Here is a 16,992-nt window from a genome sequence, read left to right as displayed (position 1 = left end):
GTTGCTAGCTAGTGTAGTCGGTGTAAACCATTCACCCTTGCCATTTTTTTTATTAGTTTGCCCAATGAATGTGTTCAATTTTGTGGCCGCTTGAACCAGCGGGTGTAGCCTGCCTGCTGACCATCTTGGTGTATACATTTTATTCTAAGCTAACATTGCTAGCTAGTGCGGTTGTTGTAATCCACCACCCGTAGTAAAGTCTTGCGACTTTGCCTGGTGAATATGCTCAGTTTTGTGACTATTTGAACCAGCTTGCGTATTTGCTGACCAGCTTGGCGTTTACATTTTATGCTAAGCTAACATTGCTAGCTAGCATGGGTGGTGTGTTGTAGAAAGAAAAACAATCCACAAAACGCCAAAGAAAAGATTGAAAACATGCTCACAGTTAACAGACAACAAAAGAAACCTAGCTTGTATAGCGTCGTAGTTTATATACATTTTACACTAATCTAACATAGCTAGCTATTGTGGTTATAGTGTAAACCATCAATAATAGTCTACATAGCTTTGTCAAATGTGTGGCTCTATTGCATTCAAATGATTTTAAACATCATAATCAGGATTGATGTGTTGTTATGTTCCATGTGATTTAAGAAGGTTTTTATGTTGAAAGGTGTCGCTCACACTGGGTTCATTGTGCTTGTGCCTTTTGTTATGGTAAGAAAGGGAAATAATAAACAACCGTACGTGACTTTTCAATGTAGTTGTCATCACATCAGGTTCAAATCAATCCAATGAGGTATACACATCATCAGGAACAAACACAAGACAGATAATCAATTGGTTTGAAGTTGATTTCTCCTACTAGTCTGTTGAAGAAAAGGGCCCTGTTAATACACAATCAACTTTCCTGCTTTTGTGTTCCTTTTAGTTGATGTTGAGGTGAAATGAATAAAGAAGAACAAAGTAGAAAGGTATGCATATCAAGACCAATACTTCTTGACAAAGAATAGTTGAATGGTTTCACATTGTTATGTGTAGGTAAGCGTTCGTGTGCTCTGTCGAGTCTTAAAGGAGGTTATGCATGATCATTTGAATACGGAATCCTTGCTTTTGGTTTGGTTCGACATCCACGCACATTGTTGTCTGCATGCTAGTGATGGGCAATTCCATAAATGTCCTTACAAATACGTGAACAGATAAAATGGAGGCTAGTATCGCGAATACCGATACTAAAAAAGTAAAGGGAGATTAACAATAGACATTTCAATCCTAAAAAAAATGTGTGATAACTACTTCTCTCCTAGATTCTCCAGGTCATGGTAATCCACAAAGGTTGAAACAAGGCACTTGGACTTTTTTTGGTTTGTTTTATGTAAAAGAAGCCATCTATGTTCAACTAGAAAAGCCGTCTCTAAACAGAGGAGGAGGATAAAGACATCACCTATCGTCTGCCTATAACAATGTCCTGACATTTTCCCCCCCAAAAGATCACGTCATTCAATGGAAAGAGTGGCCCCAATGAGCTGTTTTGCCACAAGACGAGTGAACAACTGATTGGTATGCAAGATGGACGTTTCACTAACCGCACCGGGCAATAACAACAACACCCTATCGTTGACCACCCCCAGGGGTGACCCCCCCCCCCCACGTGGGATAAATAGAGAGAGGCACCACACCTAAAATTTAGAACTGAAGAAGTAATTTGGTTTCAGATGCCTTGATTCAACCTTTGCGGACTTGCTACAGTTGACTCCACAAGGTTATCTGAAATTGCGGTTGATATTGTGGGCCGGATACTGAAAATGGACCATTTTCATTCATTTTGGCCCAGCTCTAATTGAAATTTGCAACACCCATGACTTTACAGCCACCTGGAAGGTGACCCACCATTTCCATGTATTTATTTCTTTTTGTCTGAATACGTCTCCTTATGAAAAATTCATTTCAAAAATATGTTTTTATATTCAAGGTTGTGCTTGGTCCAAAAACCCAAAACAAATTATCCACCCTGTCAGTGGTGGTATACGTAAGCTTGTCATGTGAACACAAATCTTCAGTCTAACCAAGTGACTCAATGTACAGTACATTTTCAAACGAGTTCATTTGAACATCACATCACAGTGATCCACTTGCGGACAGTGACGTACAAATGAGCAGCCCTAATTCACGACAGGCATTGTCATGTTCATATACCCACACACACAAAAAAAAAAAAACTTTGACATATGAGCCTTACATCTATCTGAAATATTACGCAATAGCCTGGCAAATACAGCAGAGAATAACGTGGCGATGGTGTGCGTGGTAACACTCGTTAATGGGGCTTGATGAAGTTAAATGGAAACATCGGCTTGCCCTCCCTTGCCTGTGTTGTTAGTCTTAAAAGGGTTACGGCGTCACAGCAAGAGGGGACATTTGTATTTATGCTGTGTTCCTTTTGGTAATGGAAACGTTTGAATGCGGCATGCTTTGTATTCATGATCAAAAGCATGTGTCACTCACATGGACTTTTGCAGGTTTTAAAATGCCGTTTTGCTTTTTATTTTATTGTTTTACATTGAATGGGTACACATTGTACAGTTAAGGTCAAATCTAGGGTAGGATTGGGGGCTGGGGTTGGGTTAACTTTTATGCTAAGGATCAACGTTAGGGTTTAGGGTTAGGTAAAAGGATGAATGCACACGTGCGTTCCCCTACCCCAGTCTTCCTATAAATAGAAGAAAAAAAAACAAGAAATAGTAAAACAGGACACACATTTTTACGCTTTTTCCTTGGAACAATTAAATAATTGTTTCCATGAAGGAAGCACAAGGGCCCAGATTACTCCTGATTGTTTTATGTGTTACAATTTAACACAATGCTTTTAGGCAACCTATAATTACCAAACAATACGATGACCTCAGAAGTTTGTTTCCCATGATGAGGTCAGCATGCTTTGTTTCCATGGAAATGTTTCTCCCTGGCACAGAGGGCATGAGGATGCATGCAGACCAGCAACCTCGAGTACTGCTGTGCTTACAGTCTATATATATATATATATATATATATCTATATATATTAAAACACACTGCATACGTGTAAACAGACAACCTTAGGCAGGCCCCGTTGTGAGAAATGTAGCTTGAATAAGTACATATGAATAGCCAGTGACATTAATGAAGTCACACAAGATGGACAATTATCAAGTTTAACTCATTCACTGCCAGCCTTCCCAGTGAACATGGATATTTGACTTCTAAAGTCGTCAATGGCAGTGAATGTGTTAAACCTAGTTTCTGTCAGACATGCTAATCAGCTAAGAAAGAAAGCATTTGTTTTCTGTCCAGCATCAAGTCTCTGTAGGGTTGAATAGTACTTCTTGCTGCGTAAGCAGCTTCACAGTCCCTAGTGGAATGTGAGTGAATACTAATAACGTAAATGACAACTGGATTTGATTGATTAATAGCTCATACTCGAGCATGACCAGACAACGAGATTAATTTTTGAGCCCCTATTCAAGTCCGCAGGCTCCGAACCTCTTGAGAATCAAGTCGTGTTTCGGACTATTAATAACAGGGGGTGAACATTAGCAATGTGATTTATGATTCAATCATAGCAAGGAAGCTAGGTAGCAATACATGGCTTCTAAAAACAACGTGTGATGAACATTAGCATGTCTGGCTAATGGTAGAAATTCAGTGTTTCTTCCATAACATATGTTACCATAAAATGCATTTGTCATTTTAAAGTGAAGCTAGTGTAAAACTTTTTGCTGCATCAGCTAAAAAAATAGCTAGCATTACCATTGGGTGGCTAATTAGTGAGTAGTAATTGAACATTTCGTCCGTATCTTCACAACAATTTTCCAACTACTGTATTAAATGTATTAGTTTTAAAAGAAGTACAACTTACAGTACGTATGTTGCCATTGTTTGTCATGTATAGTTGAAGCTGGTGTAAAAATCCTCACAAAATTGACGCTTCAGCGAGCAAAACAGTAGAAATTGGTATATCTGGCTAATTAACGTGTCGCACAGTTGTCAAAAACAAGGCCTGGGGGCCACATCTGGCCCACCACTTCATTTGATGTGGCCCGCGAAAGCACATTTAATTTTCATCACCTTCTATGTTTCTTGCTAAAATCCAGACCAAAATGTCAAGTCATCATATGTCATAAATAATAAAGCTGAGGTACTGCAAGCATTATATCTGTTACCAAACCCGCTTTTACAGTAACTTGAACAAATAGTTGAACAAACTTTTATCCTTCTGATTTCAAAATTGTTATCCATCAATTTGTGGTGTATATGTAATACTATGATGAGTCATAACAGCCCTCCCAGGTAAACTGTACCATCAATTTGGGCCGCAAAAAAAAAAAGAGTTTAATACCCTTGGTGTAGCATTTGAGTATTTATTCTATAGTTCACAACAATTAGTCAACTCACTGCCTTAAATGTGTTCGATTGCAAAGAAATAGACATTATGTCGCTGTAAAATGCATTTGTTTATTTGAAAGCAATGAGGTGTAAAAATCCATTTGTGTGAGCGTTAGTTGTGCTACATCGTTCAGTTCACTCAGCATTTCTTCATGTCTCGAAAACCATTTGCTAACTAATTGTATTAAAAATGTTGATTTGGGAAGAAAAAGACCTAGATTATGACAACATTTATTTGTTTTTCATTTTAAAACAACAGTGGTGTAATGACCCACTTATGTGACCGCCAAGATACATTTATATGGCCAAAAGCATGTCTGGCTCATTAGTGCGCAGTATTTGAGCATTTCATGCATATGCACAAACTAACGAACTGATTTAAATGTATTCGTTTGCTAGGAATTAGACTTAATGTTCCCATCAAATTGACAGCAGCTTATCCAATCACTAATTATATTTGAATTAAGTGTCATACGCGGCACGGTGGACGACTGGTTAGAGCGTCAGCCTCACAGTTCTGAGGTGCGGGGTTCAATCCCCGTCCCCGCCTGTGTGGAGTTTGCATGTTCTCCCCGTGCCTGCGTGGGTTTTCTCCGGGCACTCCGGTTTCCTCCCACATCCCAAAAACATGCATTAATCGGAGACTCTAAATTGCCCGTAGGCATGACTGTGAGTGCGAATGGTTGTTAGTTTCTATGTGCCCTGCGATTGGCTGGCAACCAGTTCAGGGTGTACCCCGCCTCCTGCCCGATGACAGCTGGGATAGGCTCCAGCACGCCCGCGACCCTAGTGAGGAGAAGCGGCTCAGAAAATGGATGGATGGATGGATTAAGTGTCATACCTTGAGGCCTGGTCGAAACAAGGCCATCGGATTACGTTATTATTTATTTGAAGGCTCTTTTAATGTTATATTATTGTATTCTTGGGCTTGAAAATGTAATCAACTTGTTTATACTGAGTTTGATGTCATGTCATACTACTTGATTTAAGTAATGTGAAGCTTATTAACCTCTATAGAGGCAATAAAAGCTATTTAGAAGCAGTAGAGCGATCGCCTTCCTAGTCCCGATGTTTCCTTTTGAAGCCTAACCAACAACCATTCTCTGCAACAATTCAACTATTTGCGTTTTCAGTGACATGCTAATCCCATGCTCCTTCTAAGGCGCCATGTTAGTGGAAAAGTAACTAGCATTGGCGACAGGCTGTTAGCCAGCCAGCTCGACAGCAAGCAGCAGCATGATGGAATATTCGAGGGCAGGAGATTGGAGAGACTGATTTGAGAGATGAGTAAACTGAGTTGCCACGCTTGGTCACTTACAAAAATAAGATCTTGTAAGTCAAGGTACCACTGTAATAGCTCCGTGTTCAATTAACCAAGCCCAGATGTCACACCGAATAAGTACATTTTGAGATATATTGTTGTGCTCCTAAGTTTACATACCCTGGCAGAATTTGTGAAATATTGACAGTTTTGGGAGGAAAATATAATAGCTCATGTTTTCTTTAAAGAATGGTACACGTCCTAGATATTCTGTCATGGTATGTAAATTTATGAGTCCAACTTTATAGATTTTTTTTGGGTGAAATTTTTCTCATGCAAAATATGTGCCTTGGCTCAATAAAGGGAGGGAAAAACACTCAGAAAATACACTAGTCTCGGCTTTCTTGACAACAGGGACATCTGGTGTCCTTTCCACACATTGCAAGGAGAGGTCGTACTCCGGTTTGGAACGCAGCCTTCCGGAACCCGGTCGTTTTGAGTGCTTAGTTGTACTAAACTGCACTTTTTTTTATTATATATATATATTTTTTTACTTGTATTTACTCCATTTGTAAAGTTTGTTATAATAACAGTGATTAAAGAGGAATGATTAATAGACGTAACGTGATAAACAATGGTGTGAAGATGTCGAGGAGAGGAATCGAAATGGGACGCGCTGCTCTGTGGTCACGTGCTCGTCAAGCTGGATCAGCTGACTGTGGCGAGCTTCTGCTTTCACGCTCTTCCTCGGTGTTTCTTCCTCCCACGGCAGCCGATAGCGCTGTCTAAAGCCAAATATTTTTTAAGAATATCTTTTTTTTTTTTTAATATAGTGTCTTATTTGTTGTCTGCAAGGGAGCTTAAGGTTCGTTCGCTTCTTTCCTTTGGCACACCGAAGCCGAATCGATGCTGCTAGAGTGGATGATGGACGGACACGCCATTCTTTACACGGGGGTCACTTTGGCCTTCTGGAGCACCATACTCGTCGTCGGTAAGATTTTCACCTTTTAAAGAGTTCGTTGTGAATTAAAATGTGTGAGCCAGCACGAAATCGAACAATATCAGCCAGTAAAATACTTTTATTAGGTTGGTTTGCAGCTGTAATGTGTTAACGTGAGACGGCTGTGGTTAGGATCAGGCTAAATGCTGGGAGCCGGGAAGCACTGCGGCAGCTTTCGCGATGGATGCCCATCGTCAAAGGCATTTATTTATTAATTCGTCATCATTATTAATAAACTGCGGTTTGGAGGACATTAATTTGAAAATGCAGCGGGGTATTGGTTAGCTTGTCAACAGCGATCCGCTCGCGGTTTAGCGCCTATCCAACATAGCCAGTGGATCTGTGTTCATTCTGTGTTTTGGTAGTGGAGGAATTGTTGTATTTGGTGATATTATGGTTAAACTAATCTAAATAATAGTATTTTAAAACAAACATGCTACGGATATAGCGGATTTGGTCCCATAGCGGAAGCGCAGCAGTTGTCGTGACACAGTGAGCTATCGCACCTCAGTAGGACATCTTTGCACACACACGCGACTTTAGACTACAGTGCAAAAATGTCTCATAAAAAAATACTGCATTTTTGCTAAATATTTCCTTTGTTTCCAGGTATATGCTACACTATATTCGATTTAGGATTCCGCTTTGACGTGGCATGGTGAGTACTCCTTTTTCTTTTTCCATTTCTGAACTCGTTTCTTTCCTAGTTCCTGAAACTGAAATGAATAATTTTTTTGCAGGTTCCTTACAGAAACGTCGCCTTTCATGTGGGCTAATCTGGGCATCGGCTTGGCCATCTCGCTGTCTGTAGTGGGAGCAGCTTGGTGAGTAGTAACTGCATGACGAGTGACACTTAATTCATTTATTTTTTGGTCATCGTTTCCTCTTTTGAGAAAATCCTCTAAGGGTGTGGAAGCGGAACATCTTGGATTGTCTCATAAAGGAAGATGTTTAGGTGCTTATTGCTTGTATGTTTTGTTTCCCAGGGGAATCTACATCACTGGCTCAAGCATCATTGGTGGCGGTGTCAAGGCTCCTCGCATTAAAACCAAAAATTTAGTCAGGTAGGCTCATTGAGGAACTATTTCTCCTCTCATAATAATTTTTTTTGTGGGTATGTGTAACCGGTGACACTTTTCTACTCACCCTTGACCTCTAATGTTAGCTAGTTAATGGGTCACAGAAGTGTAAGTTGTATTTAATTGTGAATATCTAATTTATGTTTTTTTTTTTTTTTTTTTTTTTTTTTTTTTTACATTTCAGTTGCATTTGGTAATTTTAAATGTATTCTTTCTTTTTTTTGTTTACATTTTGAGCAAATTATTCTTGGAATGCATTTCTTTTAATTAACTGCTTAATAAAGCAATTCATTCTAAATATAATAAATTTAACAGCATTGTTAATCATTTTAATTTTTTTGATCGGCTTATACTTCATTTAAATCAACCCTTTATGAATTTATTTATATCTACTTAACCTTTCTGATGAATTCTTCTAGCATCATTTTCTGCGAAGCTGTTGCGATCTATGGCATCATCATGGCTATTGTCATCAGTAACATGGCCGAGGTAAACATCCGATTCCATCCATTTTCTTCAACATGACATAATACAAAATATGTATTATTCTGATTATAATATGATATTCTGAAATGTCTGAATACGATTTGTATTATTTTTGCAGAACTTCAGCGGAACAACTCCTGAGACCATTGGGGCAAAAAACTATCAAGCTGGTAAGAACATACAGGAGAACGACTGACAAAATGGTGGCTAACGAATGTGAAGTTACTCACAGGAAGTACAATACAAATAGCAAGACAAAGGCTCTATTTGCATATTTTTCGGAAACATATTTTGACATGTACACACTCAGTAGCCGCATTAAACGTGACAAGTGAAAGGCAGCTAGTCAACAGCCATTATAATCAAAGCAGTTACAAAACAGGAAGTAGCAACCTATCAAAATAATATCATAATAATATAGTAACAATAATAATTACACTACAAAAGGTAATAGAATATCCAAATCAAAGTCCTTTGTTCACAAAGTTGCTTCTGGCTGAGAGTCCTGTCAAGCCAACGGGAATGCGGGTAAAAATATGTTGTGTTTGCGCGCGAGCAGGCTACTCCATGTTCGGTGCGGGCCTGACTGTGGGCTTCTCCAACCTCTTCTGCGGCATCTGCGTGGGAATCGTGGGCAGCGGGGCGGCGCTGGCCGACGCCCAGAACGCCAGCCTCTTCGTCAAGATCCTCATCGTGGAGATCTTCGGCAGCGCCATCGGCCTCTTCGGCGTCATTGTGGCCATCCTGCAGGTGAGCGATGCGACTGACAAATGGAACTGAATTGAATTTCTTGCCCGAAAAAGGTCAAATTTGAATCATTTTGACATTTGAGCAGTAAAAATATGCATGCCATTCTTTTCACCCTGAAATTTGATGACTTTTCCTAAAGTAGTCCAAAATTCTCAAAAATGTGGATATTTCAAAATGTCATTCGTTTGTAAAGATTTGGTTGCGTACACTGAGGTTGTTCCGGGTCAAATTTGACCCATGTCTCCGCTGCTTCATTAGATTTCACATTTACCAGTGTGTTAAATGTAGAACCATTGTGTGAATCTTGAAACTGCGCATGCCATGCTTTTTTTTTTTTTCTCTTCTTTGTTATTTTTAAAAAATGGAACAGAGCGCTTCCACCAGGTTCCCTTTCCTTTGATCATCATGGGGGAATCTTGAAACAGTGCAGGAGGCCAAGTCGTGTATGTGTGTATATGCGGTGTGGCATCTGCAGATTAACCTGTTGGTGGATTTTTTTAATTTTTATTTTTTTCAGGCTATTAATACATTTTGAAAAGCTCTGTTGTTCATGATTTGATGATTTGAGGCAATTAATATAAGGAATTTCTTGGTCCGACTATGTATGCCACTATGCAAGCGTTAATAACGCCAGTCTGTTTCTCCTCCCCTGAAGACGTCGAAAGTAAAGATGGGCGACTAGAAGAGGACAAGAGGAAGTTGACAACACCGCTGGAAAAACACGATGTGTAAATAATACACCGTAAATTATTTAAATGTTCGGTTTGCCGCGTATTGTTTGTCATTTCAAGAACAGCTGTTTCTTCACACTATGAATGATGGTTGAAAATGACACTATAAAGTATTTGAACATATTTGTGTTGTGTGTGTGTGTGTGTGTGTTGCTCTTCACGTGACGCATGAGGTTGTTTATTTAGCCTTTGTTCATTCTGGTTGCCTGGTTTGTCAGACCTGCTTACTCAGTAGCGCCGCCTGGAACGTGAGAGTATTGCACCCAGTACCAGTTTTACCTATCGGCGAGTGATTTGGGGCGGGGGGGGGGGACATTTCTGTCATGCCATGACACAATGCAAAGAAAAGTCTTAAAGACCCATGCCTGAAATTGAACAGTAAGTCAGACATTTTGGGCAAATTCCAGGGTGATCTCCTATGAGGGAATTCCCCCAAATGAGCCCCGATCAGAAACGGGGATCCTAGACAGATGGCTGACGCGAAATACGAAGCCTTTTTGGCTGTAGCTAATGAATTGTCATTTTGGGAGCCTCAACATGCCCGAAACTCAACGTTTTGCAAGTGCGTGCATCCTGTTGAGAATATTTCAGTGTCACCAATAGGCATGAAATTGGGGAGACATGTCTAACATGAACAGGATGCATTAACAAGTCTCAAGGACCCATGCTCAAAATTGAACCATTTTGGTTGGAAATAGCCATTTTGGCCAAATATCAAAGCTATAGTACCGATGAGCTTGTAAAAAAATAATGTAAACTACTTTCATTCCCCCCCCCCCTTATGAATGTGCTTTTTTTTTGCACTGTTATTGTCTTCATCTTTTATAATTCTAGTATTCCATATCCTCGTCACAGCTTCGAGTAAAAATGAAGTTATGTCAGTTTGACAAACCAGGCTAACCTATGAATCCCCCTCTTGTAATTATTACCCTGAAGTTGTGAAAGACTATTAACATGCATTTAATTGTGATAATTGTTACAAATGTGATTGATGCCAGCCCTCCCACCGACGTAATCAATCCTGAAGGAAGGCCTGTACCAAACTCCAAATTCGTCGGTGTGTGAAATTATGTTGACGTGATGGTGAAAAGAAAGTAAATGTCCAATAAATAAAAAAATAAAAAAAACAGTTAATTGTGTCCTCATAAATGTCTGTGGACGTAAAATAAAAACTATCCAACCACAATGTGTCTGTCACCTGTTTCCGAGACCCCAGCCAAATGTTGCAGTGTTCCCCTGCATCCTCTAGATGGCGCAACTGTAACATGTTTGTTCTGATCTAGACGCAACTGAACGCTATCAAGACCCAATTTTTCGCCCAATATTTTTTATTTTGCATGATTATCAAAACCTCAAACGGTGAAAACATCTCATAGCTTATATGCACATCCTTGTGATATACTACCATTCGTTAATTTAAACTGCTGTTTTGATAGTAAAATCAAGTGTGAGGGTGTGCAGGGGGCGTTTTACATTAAAGAAATGGAAAGGCGTGGAACCAGTTCTTTAAAATAGTTTAATTTAGCTAATTTAACCTGCTAGCTAGATAGCTAATTAGTTAAAACTAGTTAGCAATATCTAGTTATCCATCTAATTTTTATTTTTAAGATTAAAAATAAAATCCCCCCCAAAATTACAGTAACAAGTATCCAGCAAGTTCAAATATATTTTATTTGCATATTTTGAAACCTACTATATTGAAAACGTTTTTTTTTTTTTTAAAGAGGTGCCACTTTAAATCAAACAAACATTTTTAGATTAATATATTCTGCATTTATCTAAGAGAAAAATTCGATTACAATAACAATCTCCACCTAGGTACCTATCTGTAATTAATATAAGAAGTCTACACACCCCTGTTCAAATGCCAGTCGTTTTGTTGTTGTAAAAAAGACCAAGATAAATTATTTCAAAACTTTTTGGCAATAATTTTTCAATAAATGTGACCTGTAACCTGTTCAAGTCAATTGGAGAAATCAAATTTTTTTACAAAGGGGAAGTAAAAAATACACAACTGCGATAATTTGGTTGCATAAGTGTGCACACCCTCATGAATGAAGTCATGGCTGTGTTCAGAATTATCCAGTCACATTCAAACTTATGTTAAGGGGAATCGTCACACACCTGTCACCATTTAAAGCGCTACTGATTAACCACAAATGAAGTTTAGTTGTGTTCTAAAAAAAAAATTGATATATTTTTTAATTTGTTCATTTTCATAGTTATTGAATTTAAATCCACCAACTATTTAAAATGTAATATTTTTTAAATCGTATTTTGACAACGTATTAACATTAAAAGATTAGTTACGAATAAAATGATGACAAATGTTGTCTTAGTGTACTTTTTCCATTGTATGTTAAGGCATTTTATAAGTAAAAGAAACACTGTCGCTTCTTAATAGCCAGGGTGCGAGGGTATTAAATAAATAAATAAATAAATACAAAACAAATATGAATGCATACATAAAAAGCAAAAAAGACAAGAGGCGATTTTAATTATTTCACCCCCCCCCCCCCCCCACCCTGTCTCCTCCGGCTTCCGTAGTAAGTGAAAGCGGAGCAGAGGGACCTGCCGGAGAGAGGAAGAGGAGCATCCCTCCATCCTCCCTTCGTTTCCCTCGCTTTCTTTTTTGTTGTTGCCTTGTCAAAAAAACAACAACAACAAAATGACAGCTAAACCATGAGGACGTGGCCCCTCTACTCGCCTCCTTTTCGCTTGGACGACGTCGACGCGGCGGATACGGTTGACGCTAGCTAAACAGCACGGTGCTTTTTTTAAAAAAAATTTATTTGTATAATTAATTAATTTAATTTTACCACATTTTTTTCCTTCACCGGCGACTATATTGTGTGGCAAGTTGACTTGTCGAACTAATAATTCTAATAGAAAAATATGTCTATATATGTCAACATGACGTACTGCAAAGAAGACACAAAGATGCAGCAAGTATTCGCTTGACAAAATCAAGGTAAGCAGCCCTGCGTTCCCCCTTGTTCCCTCCCTACATTTGATTTTGCTCCATTTTGCATCTTTTTTTTGGGGTGGGTGGGCTACTAATTCTTTTGTTGTTACCACCACAGCCATCCCGAACACTACCTCTCTTCCACCCGCCATGCTAGCCTCCCTCCCCTGCAGAATCACAGCTGCCTCCCAGCTCTTAAAAAGTACACTGCAGCTCCCATCATTTTTGCATAATGCAAAAATGTACTTTAATAGAAACACGTGTGAGGGGGACTGTATCATGACATGTCCAGGGGTCTGTTTTGTGGGAGTCCAGCCAGCTTCTTTCTGTTAGTGATGATGATGATGATGATGATGGTGGTGGTGGTGGGGGGGTAACAAGGATGTGGAGGTCTTCCTCACGATGAAGCTTAACCCAACCAGGCAGTTCCACACAGTCTGGGGAGAGAGGATGCTAATCCAATCCGACACATCTCTCATTTCTGACACGGTATCTCTTCAGAGGGGGACCGGAGCGGTGCTGTAAGTCACTGAACTACTGGATGCACTCATAATAATAATAATAATAATAGTAATAATAATAATAAGTAGCACAGTTGAAATAGTACACGGTAGACTTCTAAGTTTTTGTTTATATTAGGGAAACAAAGTGCTGTAGTTTGCACCCATAGGAAGTGATGTACTCGTGAAGCCATGGCAAAACACATTCTACCTCGACTCTGGATTATTTCTCGTCATTTTGTTTTTTTCCATTGTGCAAGTGAATGTGAGTGCGACTGGTTGTTTGTTTGTATGTGCCCTGCGATTGGCTGGCAACCATTTCAGGGTGTACCCCGCCTCCTGCCCAATGGTAGCTGGGATAGGCTCCCGCGACCCTAGTGAGGAGAAGCGGCTCAGAAAATGAATGAATGGATGGATGGAAGGTGCCGGATTGATTGGGACGTACATTTTGCCCAAGCTATTTTTTGACTCTGTGGATTATTTGTAGACCATTTGTTTATTGTATTGTGTGATGTGGTGGTTATCATGAATAATGGGCAAAATGAGCAATTGCAGTAGTTATTTGGGATTCAAATTGCACACGTAACTATGCTTGCCATGTGCTTTTTGACACTGTGGATTATTTGTAGTCTTTGTTTATTTCCATTGTGCAAGGTGGTGTTATCCTGAATAATTAATGAGAAGAGTGATTGCATAAGTCATACGTATGTGCCCTTGTCGTGTGTGACCAAGGGTGGCGTGGAGTTTTTCTTTTTAATTTGTGGATTACTTTGAGTCGTTCTGTATGTTTCCATTGTGCAAACTTGCATTTATCATTAATAAATCAAATTACATGTACTGTGCTTTGCATGGATACATTGTGCCCATACGGAACCTAGTGATCTGTGGGACTTTTTTTTTTTCTTTTTTTTTTACACTGGATTATTTCTAGTTGTTCTGTTTATTTCTGTTGTTCAAGGTGATGTTATCATGAATAACTGGTGATAGGAGTTCAGCCATTAATAATACTACATGTGCATTGCACGTACCCATGCAGTCCCCGTACTTTACAATTTTTTTTTTTTACTTTGTGCATGAATTTGAGATGTTATATTTATTTCCACCATTTATTTCTATTGTGCAAGTTAGTGGTGATCACGACTGGCAAAAGGAGCCATTGCATTAATTGTACAAGAAGTACACTGTGCATGTGCTTGAGTTTGCAGCGTTTTTATTTCACTCTGTAGATTAGTTCTAGTTGTTACCCATGCATGACTAAGTGTAATGTGGGCGATTTTTGTAGTTGTGTTGTTGTTTTCCAACCATCTATGTTCTATAGCATTCACACCTACGGAAGAGTTAGTCTTCAATGAATCTGACATGCATGTTTTTGGAAATTGGGAGGAAGTCGGAAAACCCAGAGAAGTCAAAATTCGAATCCCGAACCTCAGAACTTTCATTCACTGCCATTGACGGCTGTTGAATTCAAATATCCATGTTAACATGGAGGACTGGCAGTGAATGAGTTAAGGCTAAGATACTAACAACTACACCACCGTTCTTCCTTTTTGTTGTAATGTATTTATTTCCAACCAAGCCTGCTTTTTTTTACTTTGTAGATTGCTTGTGTAAAATTATAATTACTACCTAGTAACTACGAATGTACCGTTATGGCTATGAATGTTTTATGGTTCCAATTTAACATTCTGACTAAGTGTCGAACAGTCTCTTAAGAGACTAAAATAAAGTAAAAGTACTTACCCTTTGAAGGATTAGTAGTAATTGGCCATTGAGATGTGTTGCATTGCAGTATAGATCGTCAGGACGTGACTTTATGGTGTCAGTTGCGCTGCGATGTGAGCTGCGACGGTTTGGCCTATGAACCTCGACGCTCTCGTGCGTGGCGAGGCGAGGCAGTATCGGCGCTCATCTACCGCAACGCCTGCGCTATCACCCATCAGACAGCGGAGAGGCGCTCGTGGCGTCGGGTGGGTTTAATTACAGACGGAAGGTCACATCTTCAGCGCTCTGAAACATTGATGCCTGATAGACGAAGTTGATTGGAGTCAAAGCGTGTCTCTCGGGGAGCTGATATAAAGAAGAACACACGATTAGCTGAGTGCGTGCGGTACAGTGGAAATGATTCAATGGCCATTTTTTATCTGCATAAACATGGGCTGTACTGGACCACACACTGCTCTTTAAGCCTTCCTTCTAATATTCAAACCTGTATTTCTGTAGCTTTCCCGACTTTGATTTATTTCTCTTTCTGTTTATTTATTTTCTGCAAGGTGGCAGTTATCATGAATAACTGTTGAGAGGAGTGATTGCATTAAACAAGATGTACATTGCGTGGATGCTTTTTTTACTTTATGGATTATTTCTGGTTGTTGTTTGTTTCTATTGTGTCAGGTGGTGGTCATGAAGAATGATCATGAATAACCAGTGACAGGAGTGATGGCATTAGTGATATAACATACACGTTGCACATGTGCATGTGCCTGCACATGCCTTGGGGCTTATTTCGAGTTGTTCTGTTTATTTCTATTTTCAGTTCCGGCAATAACCGTTAGGAACTACAAAGCTGTAATCTAAAATCAAATTTGAGCAGTTAACTTGTCACTGTTTAGAAGTCAGGCAGCGTTCCCGCTATACAGTACATTTCCATTTTTACCCTTCCTTGCATTTACTATTCATCAAAACATCACTTGGGTTGTTTTTACACTTGAGTGGCTAAATAGCCTTTCAAACATGGGCTGTTCAGTGCAGAGCATGAAGGACAAAGGTTGATCAAATGGACAACCAGGGAACGCATAATTGGACGGCGGTGGCCTTAAGCCTGAAAGACGGAAGTATTAAATGGAGCCGGAGCCAGTGTTCGTCTTCCCCCACTCCTCCGAACCGCCATCCTCCTCTCGTTCCGCCAAAGCACTTCATTTACTCCCTTGCGCCGCTGCCAAATGAGCAGCTAGATCAGAGGCGTTTTTGGGAGAGAGCAGTAGTGTATCAATACAGCATTAGATATTGATAGTCGTATGGAGGTTGAATTCTGATCCGAACGACTTCTTTGGAATTTGAGACTTCCGTAAATCTAGGGAGACAAATCTCGGGAGACTTCTCTGTCAATCTTGGAAAGCAAGTCAATGAAGTTCTGACTGTGGAAGCATATTTTTCCCGAAATGTTACGTAGGGCTGTCACTATCGAATCTCTTTAGAATCGATTATCCTATAGATATTTCATTGAGTGCTTGAGTGATCATTCCATTTTAGGTAAAAACCGCTAGCTATTATTCAGCTCACTCAAACATCATGTTATATGTACATTACACATCAGTTTCTTAAAAATCACTTGCAGATGCAACTCTGTCGTTTCTTGGCAATGCTTTTCCACTGGCCCAACAGTGTGTCCGTCTGCAACAAATATCCTTGTGGTAAACATGGACAGTGGACAAATGGTTCTGGGCGGTGCAAATTGGTTCCAGACAGCGCAAATAATCATTCATTAATACTTTTTATTGGCTCGAGGCAGAAGATTTTGTGTCGACCAAATTTATGTGGTGTTTTTTTGTTTGTTTGTTTGTTTTGTTTTTCCACAGCCCTAATATTATGGTTGATGGTCTGATTTGTTTGACTTCAGGGGCATTTGAGACTGCAACCAATCTTGTGAGACTTCGGCAAATCATGTTAAGACTCCAGAAAATCTTGTAAAAAAAAAATCTTGGAAGGTTCTATCCATGAAGTTTTGTGCAATTTTAGAGATATATGTTTTCCCAAAATTTTCAGATGAGTGCGTTTTTGACAACATGGAGTCATTTGTGACGCCAGCAAATTTTGTAAGACTTCAGCAAATCTCAAATGACTTCTGCAAATCTTGTGAGAC

The 16,992-nt window shown here is 39.4% G+C and overlaps 2 protein-coding genes across 5 annotated transcripts in view; both read left to right on the top strand.

Moving 5' to 3' along the window:
• The window catches only part of atp6v0b (ATPase H+ transporting V0 subunit b), a 41,894-nt gene extending 31,040 nt beyond the window's left edge, over positions 1-10,854 (top strand). Inside the window, exons 2-9 of one of the 2 annotated variants that reach the window (XM_061797574.1) lie at positions 6,478-6,613; positions 7,232-7,280; positions 7,363-7,446; positions 7,609-7,686; positions 8,121-8,190; positions 8,306-8,357; positions 8,747-8,937; positions 9,593-10,854. In XM_061797574.1, the coding sequence (XP_061653558.1) occupies positions 6,529-6,613; positions 7,232-7,280; positions 7,363-7,446; positions 7,609-7,686; positions 8,121-8,190; positions 8,306-8,357; positions 8,747-8,937; positions 9,593-9,619 (636 nt within the window). In that variant the 5' untranslated portion in view covers positions 6,478-6,528 and the 3' untranslated portion in view covers positions 9,620-10,854. Of the gene's footprint in view, positions 1-6,313; positions 6,614-7,231; positions 7,281-7,362; positions 7,447-7,608; positions 7,687-8,120; positions 8,191-8,305; positions 8,358-8,746; positions 8,938-9,592 lie in introns of those variants that run through there. The other variant, XM_061797573.1, reaches the window with a different exon arrangement.
• A 1,370-nt stretch (positions 10,855-12,224) lies between these two features.
• b4galt2 (UDP-Gal:betaGlcNAc beta 1,4- galactosyltransferase, polypeptide 2) overlaps positions 12,225-16,992 on the top strand; it is an 81,097-nt gene continuing 76,329 nt past the window's right edge. For 2 of the 3 annotated variants that reach the window (XM_061797664.1, XM_061797662.1), the window contains exon 1: positions 12,225-12,639. The gene's annotated coding sequence lies outside the window, so the exon portion shown is untranslated. Of the gene's footprint in view, positions 12,640-13,265; positions 15,101-16,992 lie in introns of those variants that run through there. The other variant, XM_061797663.1, reaches the window with a different exon arrangement.

This window comes from Phyllopteryx taeniolatus, chromosome 14 (genome assembly GCF_024500385.1).
Source record: "Phyllopteryx taeniolatus isolate TA_2022b chromosome 14, UOR_Ptae_1.2, whole genome shotgun sequence".
NCBI classification, from domain to species: domain Eukaryota; kingdom Metazoa; phylum Chordata; class Actinopteri; order Syngnathiformes; family Syngnathidae; genus Phyllopteryx; species Phyllopteryx taeniolatus.
This window is presented reverse-complemented; position numbering and strand designations above follow the sequence as displayed.